The sequence below is a fragment of the Cuculus canorus genome, chromosome 28 (assembly GCF_017976375.1).
Source record: "Cuculus canorus isolate bCucCan1 chromosome 28, bCucCan1.pri, whole genome shotgun sequence".
In the NCBI taxonomy this organism is placed as follows: domain Eukaryota; kingdom Metazoa; phylum Chordata; class Aves; order Cuculiformes; family Cuculidae; genus Cuculus; species Cuculus canorus.
This window is the reverse complement of record NC_071428.1, coordinates 1,930,992-1,953,450: the sequence shown is the minus strand read 5'-3', so window position 1 is coordinate 1,953,450 and position 22,459 is coordinate 1,930,992. Positions and strand designations below refer to the sequence as shown.

General features: G+C 61.7%; 2 protein-coding genes across 4 annotated transcripts; one reads left to right on the top strand and one right to left on the bottom strand.

Moving 5' to 3' along the window:
- Nucleotides 1-482: 482 nt before the first annotated feature.
- On the bottom strand, nt 483-17,632 carry CGN (cingulin). 3 transcript variants are annotated; one of them, XM_054051139.1, is made up of 22 exons: nt 17,566-17,632; nt 11,471-11,677; nt 10,650-11,245; nt 10,417-10,520; nt 10,256-10,325; nt 9,280-9,369; nt 8,850-9,001; nt 7,384-7,525; nt 7,093-7,305; nt 6,606-6,754; nt 6,219-6,360; nt 5,933-6,133; nt 5,633-5,839; nt 5,289-5,546; nt 4,635-4,805; nt 4,383-4,544; nt 3,828-3,917; nt 2,573-2,656; nt 1,534-1,652; nt 1,306-1,414; nt 1,030-1,193; nt 483-952 (listed from the first exon to the last, which is right to left on the bottom strand). In XM_054051139.1, the coding sequence occupies exons 2-22, from the start codon at nt 11,652-11,654 to the stop codon at nt 811-813; spliced, it is 3,549 nt and encodes a 1,182-aa protein (XP_053907114.1). In that variant the 5' UTR covers nt 11,655-11,677; nt 17,566-17,632; the 3' UTR covers nt 483-810. The 3 variants fall into 3 exon arrangements, with proteins under 3 accessions (XP_053907114.1, XP_053907111.1, XP_053907112.1); XM_054051136.1 differs by having other exon boundaries at nt 10,650-11,677; XM_054051137.1 differs by lacking the exon at nt 17,566-17,632 and adding an exon at nt 11,908-12,599 and having other exon boundaries at nt 10,650-11,677.
- Nucleotides 17,633-18,077: 445 nt separating this feature from the next.
- On the top strand, nt 18,078-22,381 carry PSMB4 (proteasome 20S subunit beta 4). The gene is made up of 7 exons (XM_054050752.1): nt 18,078-18,245; nt 18,665-18,871; nt 19,198-19,344; nt 19,499-19,580; nt 19,670-19,786; nt 20,180-20,268; nt 20,558-22,381. Exons 1-7 carry the CDS (start codon nt 18,115-18,117, stop codon nt 20,568-20,570), a joined length of 786 nt encoding a protein of 261 aa, XP_053906727.1. The 5' UTR covers nt 18,078-18,114; the 3' UTR covers nt 20,571-22,381.
- The last annotated feature ends 78 nt before the right edge of the window (nt 22,382-22,459 follow it).

The following is a 22,459-nucleotide window of genomic DNA, read 5'->3' as shown; positions in this document are numbered from 1 at the left end:
GCAGAACCGGTTGTGCCGGCCCGGCTTAGCCACAGCGGGGATGCCATGGGTGCTGGGACTGGTGCTGGGCACGCCGAGCCTGGCACAAACACAGACAGCACTGACTAGAGAGGGGACAGTGGAGACCCTGGTGCCATCACTGCGTCCATCCCTGCTGGTGCCATCCTGGTTAAACATCACCAGGGTGCGGGAAGGGAAACTGAGGCAGCAGGGCTGTGGCTGAGTGGGAACCCAGGCATCGCCCCGGCTTGAGGCCACGGAGGGGAACGGCAGCAACCACCTGCCAATCAACGCCATGGCACTCATTAGCAGTTGGCAATGCTCCCATCCTTGTTAATTAGCGATAACGAGGATATATCTCCAGGCCAGATCCAGGGAAGCTGCGCTCCCTGCGCCGGGCAGGAGCCGGTGCCGTGCAGCCTCATGTGCCGGATGCTGTGCCGGCCCCGCACCGAGCAGGAGCCGCGTCCTTGGAAATGCTTTGATTTTTATTGAAATCAGGTTTATTGAACCCCGCCCTGGGGGGCTGCGGGGGGAAGCGTCCACCCAGAAAAATAACCTGGGGTGGCCAGTGGCCCCTCCCATGATCCCCCTGCTTGGACCCCGGCACCGCGGCATCCTGGTGGGATCCTGGCAACGACCCACTCTGATCCTTGCATGGAGATGGAGAGGGGAGGCAGCCGGCAGGGGATCCCCACGTGCCGCGGCTAGAGCGACGCCTTCCTTCACATCCTTGGGGTGAGAAGAGTTTTTGTGTAGAGCGGCAGTGGCCGTATCCGGCTCCTCGCTCTGGGCCGGCGTAGACGGGCATCAGCAGGAGCTCGTCTGCAGGTTGGCCTCGTTGAGCAGCGAGGCGATGGACGAGGGCCCGTAGGCGCTGTCGAACTCCTCGTCCGAGCTGAGCTGGTCGTCTTGCAGGGAGGTGTCGGCGGCCGTGCGGGCGGCTTTGCGCCTGGGGATGGAGAAGAGGGGTCAGCGTGCACCTGGCAACGGTGCTGGGACCTCCCTCCATCCCCGCCGGTGTCCCACCAAGCTTCCTTCTCCAGTGCCTTGATGCGGGTCTGGAGCTGCTCGTTGAGCTCGTGCTGCTCCTCCAGCTCGCGCTGCGCCTTCTTGCGGGCGCCCTCCAGCCGCTCGATCTCCTCCTCTGCCTCATCCACCTGGCGCTTCAGGGCCTTCACCTTCAGGCTCAGCTGTGGGCAGAGAGGACAATTCCCACGAGATGGGGATGGCCAATGCAGGGCAAGCACCCAAAGGCAGATCCTGATTCCGCTCAGTGTCTCCGAGGGCTCCGATCCCACCCACCTGGTCCTTCTGGTTGCTGACATGCTGCCGCTCGTCGTCGATCTGGATGGTCAGCTCCTTCACCTTCCTCTCCAGCTTGCGGTTAGAGGACAGCAGGACGCTCTTCTCCCTGTGGAGAAGCAATGGGTGATGGAGAAGCAATGGGTGATGGAGAAGCAATGGGTGATGGAGAAGCCAGCCCGGTGCCGGGGCGATGGGTGGCGAGGTGGGGGTTTGGGTGGCTGGTACCTCTCCTCCACCTGCAGCTTGTCCTGCAGCTCCTCCAGCCGCGCCTCCAGCTGTGAGATGTTGCTGCTGGGCTTCTGCAGCCCCTCCGAGCTGGCCAGGCGGTTCTTCAGCTCCTTGTTCTGCAGAGAGAGAAAACCCCAGAGCCATCCCATCACCCGCTGTGGTACTCGGAGCCATCACCGGCCATGGTGCTCAGAGCCATCGTCAGCCGCGGTGCTCCCGGGTGGGAGAGGCTCAGTGCCACTTATGTAAACGCGGGTGGTGAGTCAGGGCCCGGGAACCCTTTCCCAAGGAGGAGACGTAGGAGTTGGGTTATGTAACGGCAATTAGGACAATTAGCAATGCTGGCACGGCTGGGGCAGGTGGCAAGGCCGGAGACAGTGATGGATGCGCCGGGGACCACTGGGTGCAAGAGCTCTGCTGGCTCAATGACGCTCTTCAACTTCTGCTCTTGGCTCTCGTTGGATAAAACCTTCCACTTCTACTCCAAAAGCAGGGCAGACCCTCTCTCACCATCACCCAACGTGGTGACGGTGGGCGCTGCCGTGTTGGGATCCTGTGTTTTTCCACACCAGGAACAGCTCACGGAGCTTGGTTCCATCCCCCTGGCTCATTACGAGCCAGCGTGGAGTTGGGTAACGAAGGGCTCAGAGCTCAAGCCCAGGTAGGCTGGTGGGGAGCATAAGGAAAGGGGGGAATTCCCACGGGAATGCCACCCTGCGGAGACACCGGATGGCTCCAAGATGCTCCATCCAAGGATGCAGCACGGGGAGGGCGCACAGGGGATGGGGAGGGTGGAAAAGGGCATGGGGTGGGGGCACAGGGCATGGGGAGGGTGGGATGGGCCGTATCCAGAGCAGGAAGGAGGAGGGGGAATGGTTTTACAGCAGGAAAAGCCCCTCGGGAATAGGTGCCTCTCCTAGGAGAGCAGCGGGGCTGCACCAAGAGGTTTTGCCCTGCATCCTTCTCACACCAAAGAGTCCCCATGGCCGCGCCACGGCCACGGGATCGATCCGGTCCCTCCGTGGCTCAGCCTCACCTGCCTCTCCAGAGAGACCTTGTCGCATTCCAGGTCCTGGCGGCTGGAGCGTTCCTGCAGCAGCTCTGCCCGCAGCTGGTCGATCTGGGCACAGGGACACAGTGCCGGTTAGCTTTGCCGCATCCTTTGCCGCTGCGTCCGCTCGGCAAAGAGATCAGGGCCACCACCGCCGCAGAGCACTGGTGGGCTCAGCGCACCCAACAGCCAGCTTCGGAGGCACCAAAAACCCTAATGAGAGGATTCTGATTCCCAATCAATCACTGCCGTTCCGGTGAGTGGATTGAGACAAGGGCTGTGGTTTTCCAAAGTTTTAAACTAGTTGGACTGGGATTTGGGGACTCGGCTGTGCTGGCAGCTCTGCCCGGCACCGCAGGGCACAGCCGGGATGGGTTTGATCCATGACAGAGCAAATCCAGAGCCACCCCAGGGGCCTCTTTGGGGCTGCCTGAGGTGAAATATGGCGCTTTGTATATTAACATGAAGGAAACTGGGATTTCTAGGAGAAAGTGGCTTGAAGTTTATTCAAGCAGCTCCATCTGAGCTGGACCCCGTTGTGTTTTCACACCCATCCCTGCTCTACAGCTTCCAACAGCATCAGGATTTACCAGAAAGGGCTTCCATGGGGTCACCTCCGGGATCCCAGATAGGAAATTGGGAAAAGCACCCATCGGTCCTGGCTCGTTGGCCCCTGGGGGCCAGTGGCCATCGCCTGGGTGGGAATCCCTATTCCCAAGCTCCAGGCTGGGGCCAGCTCTGCCCCTGGCTGTTAGTCCAGGCTGGATTCCGCTGGGCCAGGAGAGTGATGGGCTACAACTAGAGGAGCCATCAATCCCAGTAAAACCCAGCTCCACCTGATGCTGGGAGGCTCGGCACGGCTCCCGCCCGCTTGCGGAGCTCCCGGCCGCTTTGAAGGGAAGGAGCGGGCGGGTTGGGCGAGCAAGCGGCATTATTTATGCCCCAACTTCCTACACAAACACCAACCTTGCCCTGCAATCCCAGGGGATTTATTTGGGTTCGTTTGTGCCAAGCTCCTATAATTGCCCTTCGTGCCCCAACCGGCTTTGCAGACACCGCCACCTCGATTGAGTTTAGAGCCACAGAGCGGCTGGGATGCTCGCTAACGATTCATTCATGGGGTTTGAGCTCCTCTGACCGATGGTACCCATGGACCTCAGTGACCCAGCGCTGTTTTGCTGCAGCCGAGGCGGCTCTGCCACGGCAGCAGATGGATTTGGGGCAGCGTTGCCCATCCTACCTGGTCCCGGCTCCGGTTGACCCTCTCGGTCAGCAGTTCTACCGTGGTCTTCTCCTCATCCAGCTCCACCTCCAGGCGCTTGGACTTTTCCTGCGTGGAGATTGGACCAGAAGGGTCAGCGTGAACCTCCGGGGTCCCAGCGGGTGAGGGGGACAGGGCTAGAGGGGCTCGAGGCAGCTGTGATGGGCAAGCTGAGTGGCTGGGGAGGGGGCTTTGCACCATCAACACCTCCAGCGCAGCTTGGGAGGCAGAAGGGAGATGTTTGGATAGGAGATGACACCTCGATGCTGCTGGGACCCCCCTATGCCCACCACAAAGGGACAGCCTGTGGCGTGCCGAAGCGCGGGGGCAACGCTGGGCTGAGCTGAAACAAAGCCGCCTCTGCTGGCAATTAGTAAATATGAATATTAGATATCGCTGCCGGGCTGCGTAAGGGATTCCCACCCATCCTCTGCGGGATGGAGGATGCCTGGGCCAGCTCTGCCCCTTGCCGTTAGCACACAGCACTGCAGGATGAGAATAAGCGGATTCGGGGTGCAGCGCAGCGCTCCTCACCTCCAGCGCCTTGACGTGCCGTGAGCGGTCATCCTGCGAGCGCCTCTTGGCCTCCATCTCCTGCTCGAGGTTGTGCAGGCGCTGCAGCAGCACCTCCTTGTCCAGCAGCGCGCTCTCCCGCTCCGCCTGGCTGTCCTGCAGCGCCTGCTTCAGCCGCGAGACCTGCGAAAAAGGTGCCTCGATGAGATGCGGTCCCGCGTGTCCCTGTGGAAGGACGGCGAGGGGACCCTGACCCGCCAGCCCTCACCGCACCTCATCCTGCAGCCGCCCCACGTTGAGCTGCATCTTCTCCACCTCGGCGCCCCGATCCTTGGCTTGTTTCTGGGAGTCCGTGATCTCCTTCCGGGACTTCTCCTTGAACTCCTCCAGCTGCGACTTCAGCACGGCCAGCGAGTTGTGTGACTCTGCCGTCATCTGCTCCAGCTGCCAACGAGCAGGGGTGGCTCAGGAGCTGGGGGACCAGCCCGGGCTCCCCATCCCAAGCTGATAGGGCTCATGGTGGGAGAAGATGCTCATGGATATGGAGCTGGGGGGACATTTCCACCCTGTGAGCTCAGGAGCATCACGGCAAGGGGTGCCAGCCCTGCCAGAGCCACCTGGAGGACCCCAGACTGCGAGCAGGCACCGGGCTCTTGCAGGAGCCACTTGGGGACAACACTGCCCTGGGACACCGGGGAATGCTGATCCCTGGGGACAGCGGGATTTTATGGAGCCTCCTGAGACATCAGGGAAGGATCAGTCCCAACCGGCTCCGCAGATCCGTACCCGAAGTCCCATATCCCTAACGCAGCAAGGGGACATCTCCATCCCGCGGTGCAATGACCGGGTGTCACAGCACACAATGCCCCACGGGATGGGGTCCAGAGGGTGTCAACAGCCCCAGAGACCTCCCCCAGGTGGCCCAACCTCTTTGTTCAGCTTCTCCGTGGTGCGATCCAGCAGGCGTTTCTGCTCCTCCAGGTCGTTCTTGGCGCGCTTGAGCTGCTCCTTCTGCCGCTGCTCATCCTGGTAGGACACGCTCAGCTCCTGGTGCTCCTGCGTCAGCCGGGCCAGGCTCCGTTGTGTCTCTTCCAGGTGGGTCTCCAGCGTCCGCTTGGCCATCAGCAGCTCCTGCTCCCGCTCCGTGGCTTCACCTAGCGACTCCTCCGCCTGCTTGCGCTCTGCCTGTGAAGATGGGGCTCTTCAACCTCCTTCCCGTGGACCGGGAACAGTGCAGCGCAGCTCAGGAATGGCCGCAGGCCACCCCGTACCTCCAGTTTGGTGACTTTCTCCTTTAGCCGTGCCTGGGAGCCCTCCCAGTTCTTGCCCAGGCGCTCATACTCCTTCAGGTGCGTCTCCAGCCCGAGGACCTTCCTCCTCAAGTCATCGTTCTGCTCCTGCACTTCCCGCAGACTGGACTCCACCGCCTTCCTCGCCTGCTCCGACACCTCCAATGCGCTTTCCAGGGAAGCCTTTGCCTACAATGCAGCCCCGGCATGGGGTGGACAGAGGACTTGAACCCCTCGGGATGGCTGGGTGGGGGTAAACCCCTTCCCCTGGTCCCCACGCACCTTGGTGGCCTCGTTCCGCTCCTCCTGAAGCTGCTGCACGTCCCGGCGACACCGCTCCAGCTCCCCATGGCGGCTGGATGCCTCCTCCTGCATGGTGCCCTTCAGTGCTGCCAGCTCCCGCTCCCGCTGCTGCAGCAGCTCCTCCTGCCTCTCCTTCTCCGCCGCCAGCTCCCGCTGCGCCTGCCGCGCTTCCCGCAACTCCTGGATGGAGGGGGAAGGGGCTCAGGGGTCCTCGGTGCTGGATGTGATCCCCTGTGCTGCGTTCGCCTCCTCCCTCGACTCCCACCTTCCTGAGGGCCTCCAGCTCGCCAGGGTCCACTGTGCTGCTCCGTGCTTGGTCCACCTCCTCCTTGGCAGCCGCGAAGCGTTCCCGTAGCTCCCGCAGCTCCTCCTCAAACTCCTCCCGCTCCAGCTTCACCTGCAACAGCCTGGAAAGGGGCAGGATGAGGCCACGCAAACCCATCCCTGTGTCCTCCGGTCCCACAACCCTGTTTCCAGGTCCCAGCGTGCTCGGAGAGCGGCACTCAGCTCGGCCATCGCCTTCCTGTGTGCCCAGGGAGGAGAACCAGCCCCGTTCCAGCTGCCATCCCATTTTAACAGGGTTTGGATAAAGATGCTGGGTGGTGGTGAGCAGCTGGACCTCCATGAAAGCTGCTCGTGCTGCAGCACTTACTCCTGCTTGGTGGTACGGAGCTCATCCTTGTTCTTCTGGAACATGTCCCGCCAATGCCCCGTTTCCTCCGCACTCTCCTCCAGCTCCCGCTGCAGGTTCCGCACCACGGCGTTGATCTTCTGCCTCTCCGACTCCAGGTTGGCCTGGTCCTGGATGGAAGCATTGAGCGTTCACCCACAGAGCAGCATCCCTACAGGATGCTCCGAGGATGCTGAGGTCCTGATCCAGTTAATCCTCCCAAAACCAGCCCAGGGAACCCGTGCAGGGACCCCCATCATCTCTGGAAACTGGCTCCGCTCACCCTCTGCATCCCAGCGAGAGCCAGGGTAGAGGGATACTCTGATGGGGTGAGTTTTGGGCAAGACACAAACCCCACTGCCAGCTCAGGACCACTCAAAGAGGGAACGAAGGATGCGGACTTCAAGCCAAGACCCTCCCCAAGCCGTAGACCCCTGGTGCTGCCTGGCAGCCGCTCGCACGGCCAGACCTGCGTGATGCCCTCCATGCTGTGCCGCAGCTCATCCATGTCGCTCTGGTACTGCTGCCGCACGCGGTCGAGCTCTTTGTCGTGGCTGGCTACCTCCTCCTTGAGAGCTCCCTTCAGCGCTGTCAGCTCCCGCTCCCGCAGCCGCAGCTGCTCCTCCTGCCGCTGTCTGGAGCTCAGGGCCTCCTCCAGCTCCTCCCTGGTCTCCAGCAGCTCCTGAAGGGGACAGCAGGCTCAGTAGCAGTGAGGTGACACTGGGGGGATGCTCATGCCACGGCGCGAATGGCATCGTACCTTATACAAAGCTTCGGCGTCCGGGGATGCGCCAGAGCCCTCACGCAGGTGGTCGAGCTCTCGGTGCGTGGCCAGCAGCCGCTCTTCACAGTCGCCCAGCTGGGCTTCTGCTTCCTCCTTGGCTGTTTTCACCTTGCTCAGCCTGCAGGACAGCCAAGGCATGGCGAGGGGGATGGCGACAGAAGGGTGACAGCCACCCACCCTGTGCACACACCCGTGAGCATCTCCCAGCACAGGGGTTGGGGACAGTGGGGTGACAGCCACCCACCCTGTGCACACACCCGTGAGCATCTCCCGGCACAGGGGTTGGGGACAGTGGGGTGACAGCCACCCACCCTGTGCACACACCCATGAGCATCTCCCGGCACAGGGGTTGGGGACAGTGGGGTGACAGCCACCCACCCTGTGCATACACCCGTGAGCATCTGCATCCCCGGCACAGGGGTTGGGGACAGTGGGGTGACAGCCACCCACCCTGTGCACACACCTGTGAGCATCTGCATCCCCGGCACAGGGGTTGGGGACAGTGGGGTGACAGCCACCCACTCTGTGCACACACCTGTGAGCATCTGCATCCCCGGCACAGGGGTTGGGGACAGTGGGGTGACAGCCACCCACTCTGTGCACACACCTGTGAGCATCTGCATCCCCGGCACAGGGGTTGGGGACAGTGGGGTGACAGCCACCCACCCTGTGCACACACCTGTGAGCATCTGCATCCCCGGCACAGGGGTTGGGGACAGTGGGGTGACAGCCACCCACCCTGTGCACACACCCGTAAGCATCTCCCAGCACAGGGGTTGGGGACAGTGGGGTGACAGCCACCCACCCTGTGCACACACCCGTGAGCATCTCCCGGCACAGGGGTTGGGGACAGTGGGGTGACAGCCACCCACCCTGTGCACACACCCGTGAGCATCTCCCGGCACAGGGGTTGGGGACAGTGGGGTGACAGCCACCCACCCTGTGCACACACCCGTGAGCATCTCCTGGCACAGGGGTTGGGGACAGTGGGGTGAAAGCCACCCACCCTGTGCACACACCCGTGAGCATCTCCTGGCACAGGGGTTGGGGACAGTGGGGTGACAGTCACCCACTCTGTGCACACACCCGTGAGCATCTCCCGGCACAGGGGTTGGGGACAGTGGGGTGAAAGCCACCCACTCTGTGCACACACCCGTGAGCATCTCCCGGCACAGGGGTTGGGGACAGTGGGGTGAAAGCCACCCACCCTGTGCACACACCCGTGAGCATCTCCTGGCTCAGGGGTTTGGGACAGTGGGGTGACAGCCACCCACCCTGTGCACACACCCGTGAGCATCTCCCGGCACAGGGGTTGGGGACAGTGGGGTGACAGCCACCCACCCTGCGCTGCGCCAGCCCCTTCTGCATCTCCATCCCCATCCCCACACCACCCCAGAGCACCAAACGTCCCCAACCCCACACGTTCCCGGCGCAGCTCTCACTCCTGTAAGCTTCTCTGCAGCTCCTGGTTTTTCTTCTCCAGGGCTGCCCGCAGCCGCTCGCTCTCCCCCTCGGCCTCACGTAGACGCGACTCCAGCGCTCGAGCCGAACCGCTCCTCGCTGGCTCCCTGGGCAGCTCCAGCTTCTGGCGGAGCTGCGGGGACACGAGTTACATCCCCTCCTTGGGGCAGAGTGATGGCAGCGATATTCCCCATCCCTTTTCCCCCAGCTCCGGATGGGATGGCAAAGGCAGCCGCATGCCAGCATCCCCAAAACTCCTCAGTGTGTTGTAGATGAGCTCAAGAGAAGGTTTGGTCTCTCCTTGGCACCCGAGCCTCAAGGAAGCGGGCTCTGAGCAGGGACCCATTGTGCTTCCCCATCCCAGGGATGCCAACAGCACCCCCGCGTCCCCCCGCGTCCCCCAACCTTCACCTTGGTCTCCTCGTCGAGCTTCTCCTGCAGCTCCTCCACCTTCCGAGTTAGGTCCCTGTGCTGGGGCTGAGAACAAGCGTCCCTGGGCCCCTGCAGAGACCCCCGTGCTCAGTGCGGGGGTTCAGGCACCGCCAGCCCCCACAGCACAGCTCCGTGCTCGGCCGCGCACCACCGGGGTCTCCACCCCAGGACACGGTGCCGGGAGGGCAGGAGCTGCTGGGGGGGCGTGAGAAGGGGAAGGGGAAAGGGAGAGGGAGAGGGAGAGGGAGAGGGAAAGAAAGGGAAAGGGGAAAGGGAAAGGGAGAGGGAAAAGGAGAGGGAGAGGGAGAGGGAGAGGGAGAGGGAAAGGGAAGGGGAAAGGGAGAGGGAGAGGGAGAGGGGAAGGGAAAGGGAAAGGGAAAGGGAAAGGGAAAGGGAAAGGGAAAGGGAAAGGGAAAGGGAAAGGGAAAGGGAAAGGGGAAGGAGAAAGGGAAAGGGAAAGAAAGGGAAAGGAGAAAGGAGGAAGGGGAAAGGGAAGGGGAAGAGGAAGGGGAAGGGGAAGGGGAAAGGGGAAGGGAAAGGGAAAGAAAGGGGAAAGGGAAAGGGGAAAGGGAAAGGGAAAGAAAGGGAAAGAAAGGGAAAAGAGAAAGGGAAAGGGAAAGAAAGGGAAAGAAAGGGAAAGGAGGAAGGGGAAGGGGAAGGGGAAGGGGAAGGGGAAGGGGAAGGGAAAGGGGAAGGGGAAGGGGAAGGGGAAGGGAAAGAAAGGGAAAGAAAGGGAAAGGAGGAAGGGGAAGGGGAAGGGGAAGGGGAAGGGGAAGGGAAAGGAGAAAGGGAAAGGGAAAGGGAGAGGGAAAGAGAAAGGGAGAGGGAAAGGGAAAGGGAAAGGGAAAGGGAAAGGGAAAGGGAAAGGGAAAGGGAGAGGGAGAGGGAGAGGGAGAGGGAGAGGGAGAGGGAAAGGGGAAGGGAAAGGAGCAGCCCCAGGTCAGCCTGGACTCACTGCCAGCTCCTGCATCTTCTCCAGCAGCCGGGCGGTTTTCCTCTTCAGGGCAATTTCACTCTCGCTGCTCCTGCAGGGTCAGAGCAGGGGGAAGCGGTTGGGAACGGTGGGGGGGGACACGGAGCGGAGCCCGGGAGTGACGGGGGTCTGTAGGGGCTCACCCCTCCTTCAGGATGCTGTAGATGAGCTCCTTGGGGTGCTCGCTGCTGCCGGGCTGGGCAACCTCCTGCTGGTCCCGCAGCAGGTCTGGGGTGGATTTGAGGTGCTGTGAAGGACACAAAGGCTCAGCTCCAGAAAGGACACAAAATCCCCCCTCATCCGCTCGCTGTGGTGCCAGTGCAGGCGCCACTCCAGTTATGGAATTTGTGATCCTGGCAGGATGCAGCCCCGGTACCTGCAGCTCTGCCCGGGCTTTGCTCTGCAGCTGCTCAGCCACGGGCTCCTCCGCGCCCCGCGTTGCCCGCTGGCTCCTCGTGCCCTGCTCCTCTGTTCCTGCAGCAGCGCGCGGGCGGCTCAGGCTGCCGGCGGGCACTGCGGGCTGGGAATGAACGCCGCTGGCCCAGCGCTGAGCACCGCTCAGCTCCCTGGCATTCGGCACATCACGGTGGGAGACACGGCCGTCCAGGCTCTGTGAGCGTTTCCTCTCCTCCGAGGGCATCCGGCCCCTCCTGGCCGCTCGTCCGCGCTGCTGCACTTTCCCATCGAACTTACTGATGAGCGAATCCACTGAGGAGAGCGGTTTGGTGTCCACGTCGCCGGTGCCCACTGCGGCCTCTGTGTCTGAGGAGGTGACCTTGGCCGTGGTCCGCGAGCCGGTGGCTTTGCTCTGCTCCAGCGTGATGTCCATCAAGCTGCTGCTTTTGCCGCTGGGCAGATCCCGGCTACTGTTTGCCCAAGGAGCACCGGTGGCCAACGGCTCATCCGTGGCAGCGCCGAGCAGATCCCCATGGGATTGAAACCTCCGCAGCTTCTCACCGGGCGGCCGTGTGCCTGATGAAAATTTGGGCTCATGCCCGGAGGTCACCGCGCCACCGCTTGCCTCCTCGTCTGAGGTGCTGTAGGATGAGCCGTGCCGGGGCTGCCGTCCAGCGTAAGGGTTTTCCGGCAGATCCGAGTCGGAGCTGACAGAGCCGGATGGTCGAGGGCCAGCGGTGGGGTTGGGGTAGGAGCCGTCGCTCTTGATCTGCACCCCAAAGGAATCGCTGCCTTTCTCACCGCTGTTGAGGACGACGAAGGGCTGCCCGGCGATGCCCTGCACCCGCACCGCCACCCCGTAGGAGCCGGGCTTGCCGCGGGGCTTCGGGGGCCGCCGCGGCTCCTCCAAGTCTTTGATGAAGCGGATCTGGACGCCGTAGTCCACAGGGTTCTGCTTCTCCGCTGTGTTCGCTGGCCACTCCATCCCTGGGGCTCAGCACCGCAGTCCTGGGGGGGCAAAGAGAGGAATTGGAGTCCCCCTGGGCTCGGAGATGGCGCTCTTGGCCACAAGGATCAGCGCCAGGGGACAGCAGTGCCAGCACTGCAGCGTCCCCACGACAGGACACGGGCAAGGTTTGCTGTGCCAGCATCGGCATCGCTTGGCTGCTCCAGGGGAGATGGTGAGAGAGCAAACCCCCCCCTCCCCCTGCATCCCACCTCAGCAACCAGACCCTCACCACCTCTCGTGCCGCTTTGCCTTGGCACCTGGAGCCCAGGGGTGCAGAGACGAGGCAGAGATCCCAGCCCAGCTCCGCAGCCGGGCTCTGCTCCTGCTGCCTGCGGAACGCTGCAGCCGCGCTGCAGCCGGAGTCAGCGTCTCTCAGCATCGCCCCAGCACCCGGTGTCCCCGCAGCACAGGCAGCCGCCTGCGTTCCACGGGGACGGGACAGAAATGAGCAGTGACATATTGGGAACAGCGTGATGAACCGCTTCCCCCAACCCCAGCAGCCACCTCAGCACCCAGGGCGACGTCAGGGACACGGGGGGGGGTGAGCTCCCCTCCAGGCATTTGGGGGGGCTCAGTGATGGAGAAGCCCCTGAGCAGCCCCCGAGCCCCACATTCTCACCCCCGCAGCGCAGCGGGAGCAGTGGCAGCCCCTTCCTCTTCTGTAAAGAAAAAGGATGCTGGGAGGGATGCGAGGTGCCGAGCATTGTCCCCAGGAGACCCCTGGGATGTGAGGGGACCCTGAGGTGGTTGGGGGGCATTCAAATACATGCTGTGTGCAGAGAAAAATGGCAAAGCAACCCCCAAAACCCCGTGCCTTTGGTTCTCAGCTCAGTGACGGACGTCATCCCCCAGGCAGGGGATGGAGCACGGATGCGGATGGAGCAGCGGGATGCTCAGCCCAGAGCAGGCAGGGATGGAGCACGGATGCGGATGGGGCAGTGGGATGATCAGCCCAGAGCAGGCAGGGATGGAGCAGGGATGGAGCACGGATGCGGATGGGGCAGTGGGATGCTCAGCCCAGAGCAGGCAGGGATGGAGCACGGATGGGGATGGGGCAGTGGGATGCTCAGCCCAGAGCAGGCAGGGATGGAGCACGGATGCAGATGGGGCAGTGGGATGCCCAGCACCACTGGGCTCTCCCATGTCCTTGTGTCAACCCTGAGCCCACATCTCCTCCCGTGCCCACCTCGGGGAAGAAGCTGCCGCTGTGGGACCTGGCTTGCAGCAGGCGTCGGCGATGCGGAGTGCAGAGCAGCAGCGTGGGTCGGATGCAACAACAGGTGCTGTGCAGACCCGATGGGCAGAGCCAGGAAGGATGAGCCGTTTGCTTCCCCGAGCCCTGCCAGCTCCCCGCTGCCACCGTCTGCTCCCGTTCCCTCCCTAAACCCAGCAGTGACGGCTCTTCCATTTTCCCAGAACCCCAATGAGCTCTTTGGGTTTCTCCTCATCTCTGCCCAGACCCTGTGGCGCAGGCAGTGACCAGGAGCTGCAGGCAAGGGACCAGGGATTCGCTCCGGAGGTGAAGGAGCCAGGGCAGGGATAGGAGAAGAGCCCTCATCTCCTGAGCTCGTTATCTTCTCATGGCATACGCTAATGAGATCAGCGATGGACACCAGCCGGGATAAACACAGCCAGAGCACAGCGCCCGCAGCGAGAGCCCCTACAGCAAATCCCATCAGTCCTATCCATCCAAGCGCCACGGAGACAGGGGAACAGGGCAGCAGCGAAGGGAGCAGCGGGAACGGACCTCGGCAGCATGATCCAGAACTTTCCATGCTGCCAGTGTCCGAAATGTGTCTGACAATGGGGCGGGGAGAGGGCTCGGCTATCAGGGTGGTAACCGCGAGCCTTGGGTACAGCTCCCGCCTTGGGAAAACCTTTGGATGGGTGGCAGCGCGGCATCGCAGCATCCTCCCCTGGCATTGCCAGCGAAGCACCCGCCGTGCCAGCACTGCCACCTCCGCCCTGGCACAAGCAGGAAGCGGATAACAGCGGGAGTCGGATGCGGGTGGGGATGTCACCGGGCTCCAACCCAACCGGACTGGGAAGAGGAGGGTTTGCTCTTTCTAAAGGAGCTCTGGCTCGAGGTGCTTTGCTCGCAGGGGGTCCGGCAGCAGCAGCCAAGCATTTGGGCAGCCGGGAGGAGGCAGGTGAGCCAGGCTGGCCGATAACGCCAGGAATGCCGCCCTACTCCTGGAAAGGCTCCAGCTTGCAGATAAAGAGCTGGAGCCAGATCACATTCCTGTGTGGGAGAGCAACACCCAACCCCGTGCTGGAAACACAGCCCCAGGAGGGGATTCCAGTGGAAACCACAGGGAAGGAGCCTGGAAGCGGGAGGGATGGAGAATCGGGGCTAAAAATAGGCAAGTGTTGGCCTTGGGGCATCCCCACACCTCAGCCCAACAGGGCGCAGCAGGCGAGGGGTAACCGTGGGGTCCCATGCGTGGTCAAGGTGGGAGCGGAGATGCCGGAGCGGGCAGAGAACCACGGAGAAGCGGCAGGAGAGGGCTTTCGCTGGCAGTCACGCACCTCCGGCATGGCGCTGCCGGGGATGGCGGGTGGCCAGCGGCACAATGAGCCCTTTGTGCCCAGGACGTTAACCCAGAAAGTTGTTTTGCAATCTGTACGTGGTGCTGGAAATAGCTCTGATATGGCGTGAGGCTCCGCGCCGCCGCGGCTCATAGCGGTTCCCTGCTCCCTTCTAGCACCGGAGTTGCACAGGTGGGAAAGGCGACGGCTGCCAGGTCAGGATGCGCCTCCCTCTTAGGTCAGCCAGGTAATCCGACCGCACGGCACACCGTGATGCCGACAAAGAGCCACACCGTGCTGCGGTGAAGGTGGATTCCATCCCCGAGCTGCGTCATTCCAAACTGAGCAGGTTGGGTCGCGCGGATGCTGCACCCCCTGAGCACAGCGAGCTGCCGGGTTATCCCAAAGCACTTCACGGACACGGCAGGAAGGGGCCAGCGGAGGTGCCCAACCTGGCATTTCTCCGCTGTCCCCTGGGGTTTGGCTCCTGCAGGATCGGGGTGATTCCCACCGCGGGTTCCCCAAAACTCTGCCCCACCTTGCAGGGACGGTTGCTCAACCGTGTGTGTACCCAACCCTGGTTTCGCTTGGAGCCAAAGTCCGGGGCTGGTTCCGGATGCAGGGAACACCTACGCCCTGCCCATCACCGGCACAGACCGGCTATTCCTGCTCTCCTGCAAACACCGGAGCCTGAAACCGTGATAAATCCCTGGCCAAACATGTGAGCTGGGCACCGGCAACCGGGTCGGAGGGACCCGAAACCAGGGCACGTGCGCCTGTATCACGCAGCGGGAATGAGCTCGGCGTGACGTCGAGACACTGGCATCGCTCCCAGGGCTGGAAGAGGGGCATCCAGGGATGTCCAGGGAGCTGGAAGAAGGGTGTCCAAGGAGCTGAAGAGGGGTGTCCAGGGGGCTGGAAAAGGGAAGCCCAGGGATGTCTAGGGAGCTGGAAGAAGGATATCCAAGGAGCTGGAAGAGGGGTATCCATGTGCGTCCAGGTGGTTGGAAGAGGGGTGTCCAGGGAGCTGGAAGAGAGATGTCCAAGGAACTGAAAGAGGGGTGTCCGGAGGCTGGAAGAGGGATGCCTAGGGATATCTAGGGAGCTGGAAGAGGGGCATCCACAGGCATATGCGTGGCTCTGCAAGCGACAGCCCCTGAGGCTCCTGCAGGAGCTGATAAGAACCAAATTCCTTCCCATTCCAATCCAGCCGCTGGCAGAGCCCTCGGGTTAATCATCAACCCAGATACTGGAAAATCCTGTTCCTGCCTCTCCCAGGCCTTCGGAAATAGAAATCCCCGGGGACCTGTGGGCTCAGACCCATAACCAAACCACACTCCCCACTCACACCGAGGGCGCCCCGAGGCCAACGTGAGGTTCACTATGACACCGACCGGATCATTTTACTGGTTTCCAAGCAAGCCGAGCCTTTGAAACCGGAATAATTTTGATGCATGGATTCGTGGGGATAAACCTGTCCTGGGGGACGCAGGCAGGGAGTAAGCCCTGGGGATCCGTGCGTGGCAACGGGTCTCCGGTGCCGCAGGGCTCGGGTGCTCCGCTTTCACCCCAAATCCTCATCCTCATCCCCACGGCACCTGTGGATGCTGCAACTCCCACTTCCCAAAGCTGCCACGGAGTGGGAGAGGGAGGGGATGCTCCGAGCGCTGCAGCCAGGATGCAGCGGGCGAGGGGCTCCCTGCCTCCGCATCCAGGGATGGAGATGGAAACCCAGCCCGGCTCCAAACCCGCTGGACTGCGGGTAGTGGGAGAGGAAAAACAGCTCGGAGTGAGGGGAGCCAGCCTGGAGCAAGCCACAAATGCCTCCAGCCGAACCCTTGGGCAGCGGGTGGACGATGGGGTTCAGACCCTGTCGCATCTGGACTTTGGGGCGCAGCGAGTCCGGAGGCAGGGAATGATTCCAGGGATGGCATCCGAGCCCCAGATTTTCCTTTCTCGTTTAAAGTGGCCTCTACGAACGCGGCCCCGCGAGCCCTGGCGAAGTAGGGCAGCGCTCGCATTAAAGTTTCAGGAGCCATGGCGTTCCCAGCGCTTCCACACCCCGGGAAGCTGCTCCCCCATCCCAAGGGCTCTTCCCAGCTCCAGGGGAGACTGGGAAGGGGTTGACAATTTCCCCCTCAATGAGGAGACGCGGCAAGGGCGGCAGCCGGTGGCCCCCCAAAGGGGGGACCCTATGGATGGGACCCCTCCTCAGTGCACCTGCAGGCGCAGCTTCCATAGGGAAAGGTGGGTCCCATATGGAAGGGACCCCATAAAGCAGGGAAAGGCAGCCCCATAGGGGCTCCGTAATGGATGGGAGTCAGGAGAACAGGGACTATCAGGTCCCTCGCCTGGGAGCAGCCGGGGGGGCCTGTAGGATGTGCTATAGGGTAGGTGACTTATGGGGAGAAGAGCCCCTGTGGGGGCTCCTGCAGGGGGAGCACATGCAAAGGACGATGAACCCCAGAGCACCTGCCCCACAGGATCGTCTATAGGGCAAAGTTCACCCACAAAGGAAAGGCTCTACAGGTCCAGCGCCTATAGGTTCCACCATAGGGCGGGGGACACCCCAGGAAGGGCAACACCGATGGACCCATCCCCTATGGTCTCTGCCATGGGGCACGGCACCCCCAAGCCAGCAGCCACTATGGCCCCTGCAGCCCCTATGGGCTCTGCTATGGGGCAGGGCACCCCCTTGGCCATCAGCCCCCATGGCCCCAGCCCCTATGGGCTCTGCTATGGGGCAGGGCACCCCCTTGGCCATCAGCCCCCATGGCCCCAGCCCCTATGGGCTCTGCTATGGGGCAGGGCACCCCCTTGGCCATCAGCCCCCATGGCCCCAGCCCCTATGGGCTCTGCTATGGGGCAGGGCACCCCCTTGGCCATCAGCCCCCATGGCCCCTGCAGCCCCTATGGGCTCTGCTATGGGGCAGGGCACCCCCTTGGCCATCAGCCCCCATGGCCCCAGCCCCTATGGGCTCTGCTATGGGGCAGGGCACCCCCTTGGCCATCACTCCCTATTGCCCCATCGCCCCAGCCCCTATGAGCTCTGCTATGAGGCAGGGCACCCCCTTGGCCATCAGCCCCCACAGCCTCAGCCCCTATGGGCTCTGCTATGGGGCAGGGCACCCCCTTGGCCATCAGCCCCCATGGCCCCTGCAGCCCCTATGGGCTCTGCTATGGGGCAGGGCACCCCCTTGGCCATCACTCCCTATTGCCCCATGGCCCCTGCAGCCCCTATAGACCCTGCTATTGGGCAGGGCACCGCCGAGCCGAGCCGAGCCGAGCCGAGCCGAGCCGAGCCGAGCCGAGCCGAGCCGAGCCGAGCCGAGCCGAGCCCCCCCTACCCCGCACTTACCGCTCCGCGCCGCTCCCGCCGCTCCCACCGCAACCTGTTACCTTCGACCAGGCCACGCCCCCTTTACCACGCCCATTGGTCCACGCCGCACCAAGCCACGCCCAGGGGCGTGACCGCAGAACACGACCACGCCCACCACCACGCTCATTGGTCAATATCACACCAAGCCCCGTGCGGAAAGGGCGTGGTCAAACAACCAAGTCACGCCCATCACCACGCCCCATCCCAGTAACGCCCCGCCCTAGGAGGACAGACACGTGATGCACCTGCTGCGCAGCCATTTTGGGGAGGGCGCCGCTGCGCCGGTAGCGGAAACTACAGGGTCTTGAACAGCCCCGCCCATCCCACGGCCCCGTCCCTTTCGCCGCCCCGCAGTTTTCACTCCTTCATGCATAGCGGCAGTAGCGAGAATTTCGCCACACATACACGAGGTGGCGCCCGGCATCCCGGCCAGGCCTTTGCCACACCCAATATGGCGCCGTCCCTCCTCGGTCTGGAGGGGCCGCACTTCCGCCGCGCCTGCGCAGTGCGGGCCTCGCCGTGACTAAGATGGAGGTGTGGGGAGGCCGGGTGCCGCCGCCGCCGTTCTGGGCCGAGGGCCCAGCTCCGGGGGAGACGTACATCCCCCGTGGGATCGGGCCCAGCCCCGCTGCCGGGACTCTGCCCCGCGACCGCACGCTGTGAGAATTGGGGCTGGGGGGGGGGAAGAAATGGGGTCTTTGGAGGGGGCTAAGGGGAGAATTGGGCCTGGGGGGAGGCTGAGGGGAGAAATGGGGACTTTGGGGGGGCTGAGGGGGAGAATTTGGGTCTTGAGGGGGAAGAAATAGGGCTTGGGAGGATCTTGGGATAATTTGGGTCTTGTGGGAAGAATTTGTGGGTTGAGGGGGAGAAATGGGGCTTGGGGAGCTGGGATGGGAGAAAGAGGGGCTTGGGAGGGAGAAATGGGGTCTGTGCATGGAAAAATTTGGCTTGAAGGGGTTGAGATAGGAGAAATGAGGCCGGGGAGGGGCTGGGATAGGATGAATGGGGCTGAGGGAGAGCATGGAGTCGGGGCGAGGGCCTGGGGAGGCTGGGGCAGAACTGATGCTGGGGCCTGCAGGAGCCCGATGGTGACCGGCACCTCAGTGCTGGGAGTGAAGTTCGACGGGGGAGTGATCATTGCTGCCGACATGATGGGTTCCTATGGCTTTCTTGCCCGCTTCCGCAACATCTCCCGGCTCCTGAAGGTGAACACCACTACCATGCTGGGAGCATCCGGCGACTACGCTGACTTCCAGTACCTCAAGCAAATCATCGACCAGATGGTGTAAGTCTTCTTGCAGTCATGCTGGGGTTCCTGCTGGGCTGCTCTCTTCCCAGTCCTTAAAGGACGGGAATGTCACCAGATCCATTCACTGAGCAGGGACAAAATGGAGCTGAAACCCCCTGTGTCCTCCTGCAGTCCCTGTCTTTTCCAAATGCACTGAGGGGAACCTGTCCCAGTTCTTTTTGTGTCCGATTCCCCTTGTGTTTGGAAACAGAGCCTGCGGGAGGCTGGATGGTCCTGCTGGAGAGGGGCTGCTGCTCTCTTATCTGGGTGACTTCCAGCTTTTCCCGTCTGGGATAAATTTCTGTCTGTTTTTTCTAAATCAGAATCGACGAGGAGCTGCTGGGAGACGGTCACAGCTACAGCCCGAAAGCCATCCATTCTTGGCTGACCAGAGTCATGTACAACCGGAGGTGCAAGATAAATCCGCTCTGGAACACTGTTGTCATCGGAGGCTGCTACAATGGCGAGAGGTGAGCAAGCGGCGTTGTGGTCCCTGCGTGTCCTTCCGTGAGGATCTGGCTGCTCCTCACAGGACAGCAGAGGTCTCCGGCTGGGTGAGAGCATTCCACAGCCAAATCCCTCCCTGCTGGTGCTGCCGCCGCGCTCACAGCTCTGTCCCGGCAGCTTCCTGGGTTACGTGGACATGCTTGGCGTCGCCTATGAAGCCCCGACAGTGGCTACGGGATACGGAGCTTACCTGGCGCAGGTAGGGTCCGTGCTCACTCCACTGCTGAAGTGGCCTCAGCGCGGAGTGACGGCGCTGCTGAGCTGTGGGGTCTATTTTCTTTTCCGCAGCCACTGATGAGGGAGGTCCTGGAGAAGAAGCCCAACCTGACACAGGAGGAGGCCCGTGACCTGATCGAGCGGTGCATGAAGATTTTGTATTACAGAGACGCTCGATCCTTCAACAGGGTAAGAGCCCAGCTTCGGCACGCTGTGACGGGAGCTGCTACTCTAGGCTTTAACCCTTGGCGCATCTCGGATCTTGGGAAACCTCGCAGAACTTGTGCTGTGTAGGTTAGAGATCTGGTCCTCCGCAGCCACTCTGCCCTCGTGTCCCGCAGCCTTGGAAGAGCCACTTGAGCCCAAGCGATGCTCCCCCTGGCTTCCTACTGGGTCCAGGGATTCTCTTCCCAGCGCTACAGTATCCCAAGGCTGCAATCTTGGAAGCATTTCTGTTTGCTTCCGCTGCCTTGACCGCAAAGCCCCTTTCTGGCAGCTGCTGTCGCCGGCTCGTGGATGGGTGATTCCTCAGGGATGGCATCGGGCTTTGCTGAGAGCTTCTCGTGTGTTTTCTCTCCTCAGTATGAAATCGCCATCGCCACAGAGAAGGGCGTAGAGGTGGAGGGGCCGCTGACGCTGGAAGCCAACTGGGAGATAGCACACGTGGTCAGGTGAGACCAGGAGCTCCCGCTCCTCCCATTCACTGCCGGGTGCAAAGTGAAGTGGTTGGGAGGGCTGCGAGATGCAGAGCCATCACAGGCAATAGGAGTCTCCTGGATCCCTTCTTCCCGTTCTGGGAGCGCTGGTGTGAGCTCCTGACACGGGAAGGCTCTTTGTGGCTGTGCTGCTGGCTTCGCTGCCTTTGTGCTGCCTCACAATGGATGAAAGCAGAATCGCTGTTTGGCTTAGTGTGGATGTTGTGCGTTATCCTGACTTTCAAAACTTACCTTCTTCCCACAGTGGCTTTGCGTGACCCTGAGGAGCTGCTGCTGGCAGTCAGGCCCGTGTTTACCCCACTGTAATTCTGTTGCTCCTTTTGGAGCTCCCATCCGACTTGTTTTGGAAAAAAAATAAACCCGTTACGCCAAGGCTGGTTCATGCTGTGTCTGGGAGGGAGGTTGTGGGATGTTCTGGAAGTACCGGCTTTGGGAAGGCTCTTTGTTCCAGGTGCTGAAGGGCACTATGGCTCCCAGGCCTGATTTTTGCTGGAGCAGGGCAGGAACAGCTGTGTCGTTACCCAGGCTGGGGCCACGTACAGCGTCCTCCTCCCTCGCCTCGCTCTGATCAGGATCGTGCGTCTACAGAGCCACGGGGTCGTGTTGCTCCCTGCCACCTCCGACTGGCACGGGCAATCCCTGCTCTGCCAGGGGGACCCCAGGGCAGCACTGGCTCCCTTTGGGAAGGGTTTGTGTTGTGGCACAGGGCAGCCTGGATACGGCAGAAGGAACGTTTGCTGAGGCAGATGCGGGATTGGTTGGGTCCCATTTACTCGCTCTGCAGTTAAAACACACGTGAGCCACTTCAGAAAGGAAATTCCACTGCGTTGTAGCATCAGGAGCTCACGGATCCCGGGGGTTCAGCAGCATGGATTGCGTCTGCTGTAATACAGGCAACCCCGAGTGCTGCCTCCAAAGCCTCCGTTGGCCTTTCTGGAACCCCAGCGTGATCCTGGGCAGTTCTTGACCTTGGAGGAAGCAAATCCATATTTATGCTATGAAGAGAAACAGTAAACACAGCGACCGCAGAAGGGAAGACCATTCCCAAGGGGAGCAGCTGCTCCGCTGACCCTAAGAGGGCGTGGGGGGCTGTGGAAAAAATGGGATAGAACAGCTGCACGTGTCTGTGATGTAGAGACACGCTGGGGCTCCCTGGTGCGGCCAGGACCATGCGTGGCCCCCGTGCCACACGTTCCACGGAGCAGGACGGTGGCCCAAGAGCACAGCAGCTCCAACAATAAACACACGTGTTTATAAATCCATTTCCCTGGCTTTATTAAATGTTCCACGTATGTACACTTCAGAGATGAACCATTTACAGGGCTGCACATGCTGCCTCCTGCGGTCCTGGCTGGCAGGGAAGGTTCACGCAACCTCTACGGACACAGAAAGGTGCAGGTGCCCCCTGGCCTCAGCACCGCAACTCTGCTCGTCCCGCGCTACAGACAATTAGAAAACCCGCAAACATGCAAACTGTAGAAAAATCGGAAGCTGGCAGTGAAAAATAAAAAAAGAAACATCATCTTTCTGTGCACGTCAGTTTGTTTCGCTCACTTTTTGATTCCCAATCCCAAGGAACGCGGCGGCGTCAGGGGATGCGGGTTTAACGGCTGCAAGGCCAGCGTTCCGTGTTCTACCCACGGCGCAGGGCGATTGCGGCCACCCTGACGCCCCCTCTGCCAGCGACTCTTTGGAGCAGGATGGGTGCTGGACGCATTCCTGGCCAGAGGAGAGGAACTGCAGCACCGGGGAAACCCGACAGGGAAACTATTCCTCCCTGCGTCCAAACGATTACTCTTCATTTTTAAAGGAACGAACTGAAAAAGCAAACCAACCGCCATCTCCAGGCCGATTGCAGGAGGGCACACGTTAAAGCAAGAAGTCGGGTTTAAATTCCCCCCCCTGGAAACTGAAATCTCTGGGCCAAGTGTTAAAAAACGAAAGCAAATCCGTGTTAAGACAACCCAGCAGGTTTATGTACGGGTTCGTTAGCTACATAACTCGTCTTTTTCTTTAGAAATGGTCACATCGACGATGTAGAATCCAAAACATTTCTGCACAATAAAAACAGAAAACTATGGTACAAGTGAGGTAAAGAAAACGCAAAAATATTCACCCACGAGAGAGCTTCAGAAAATACCAACAC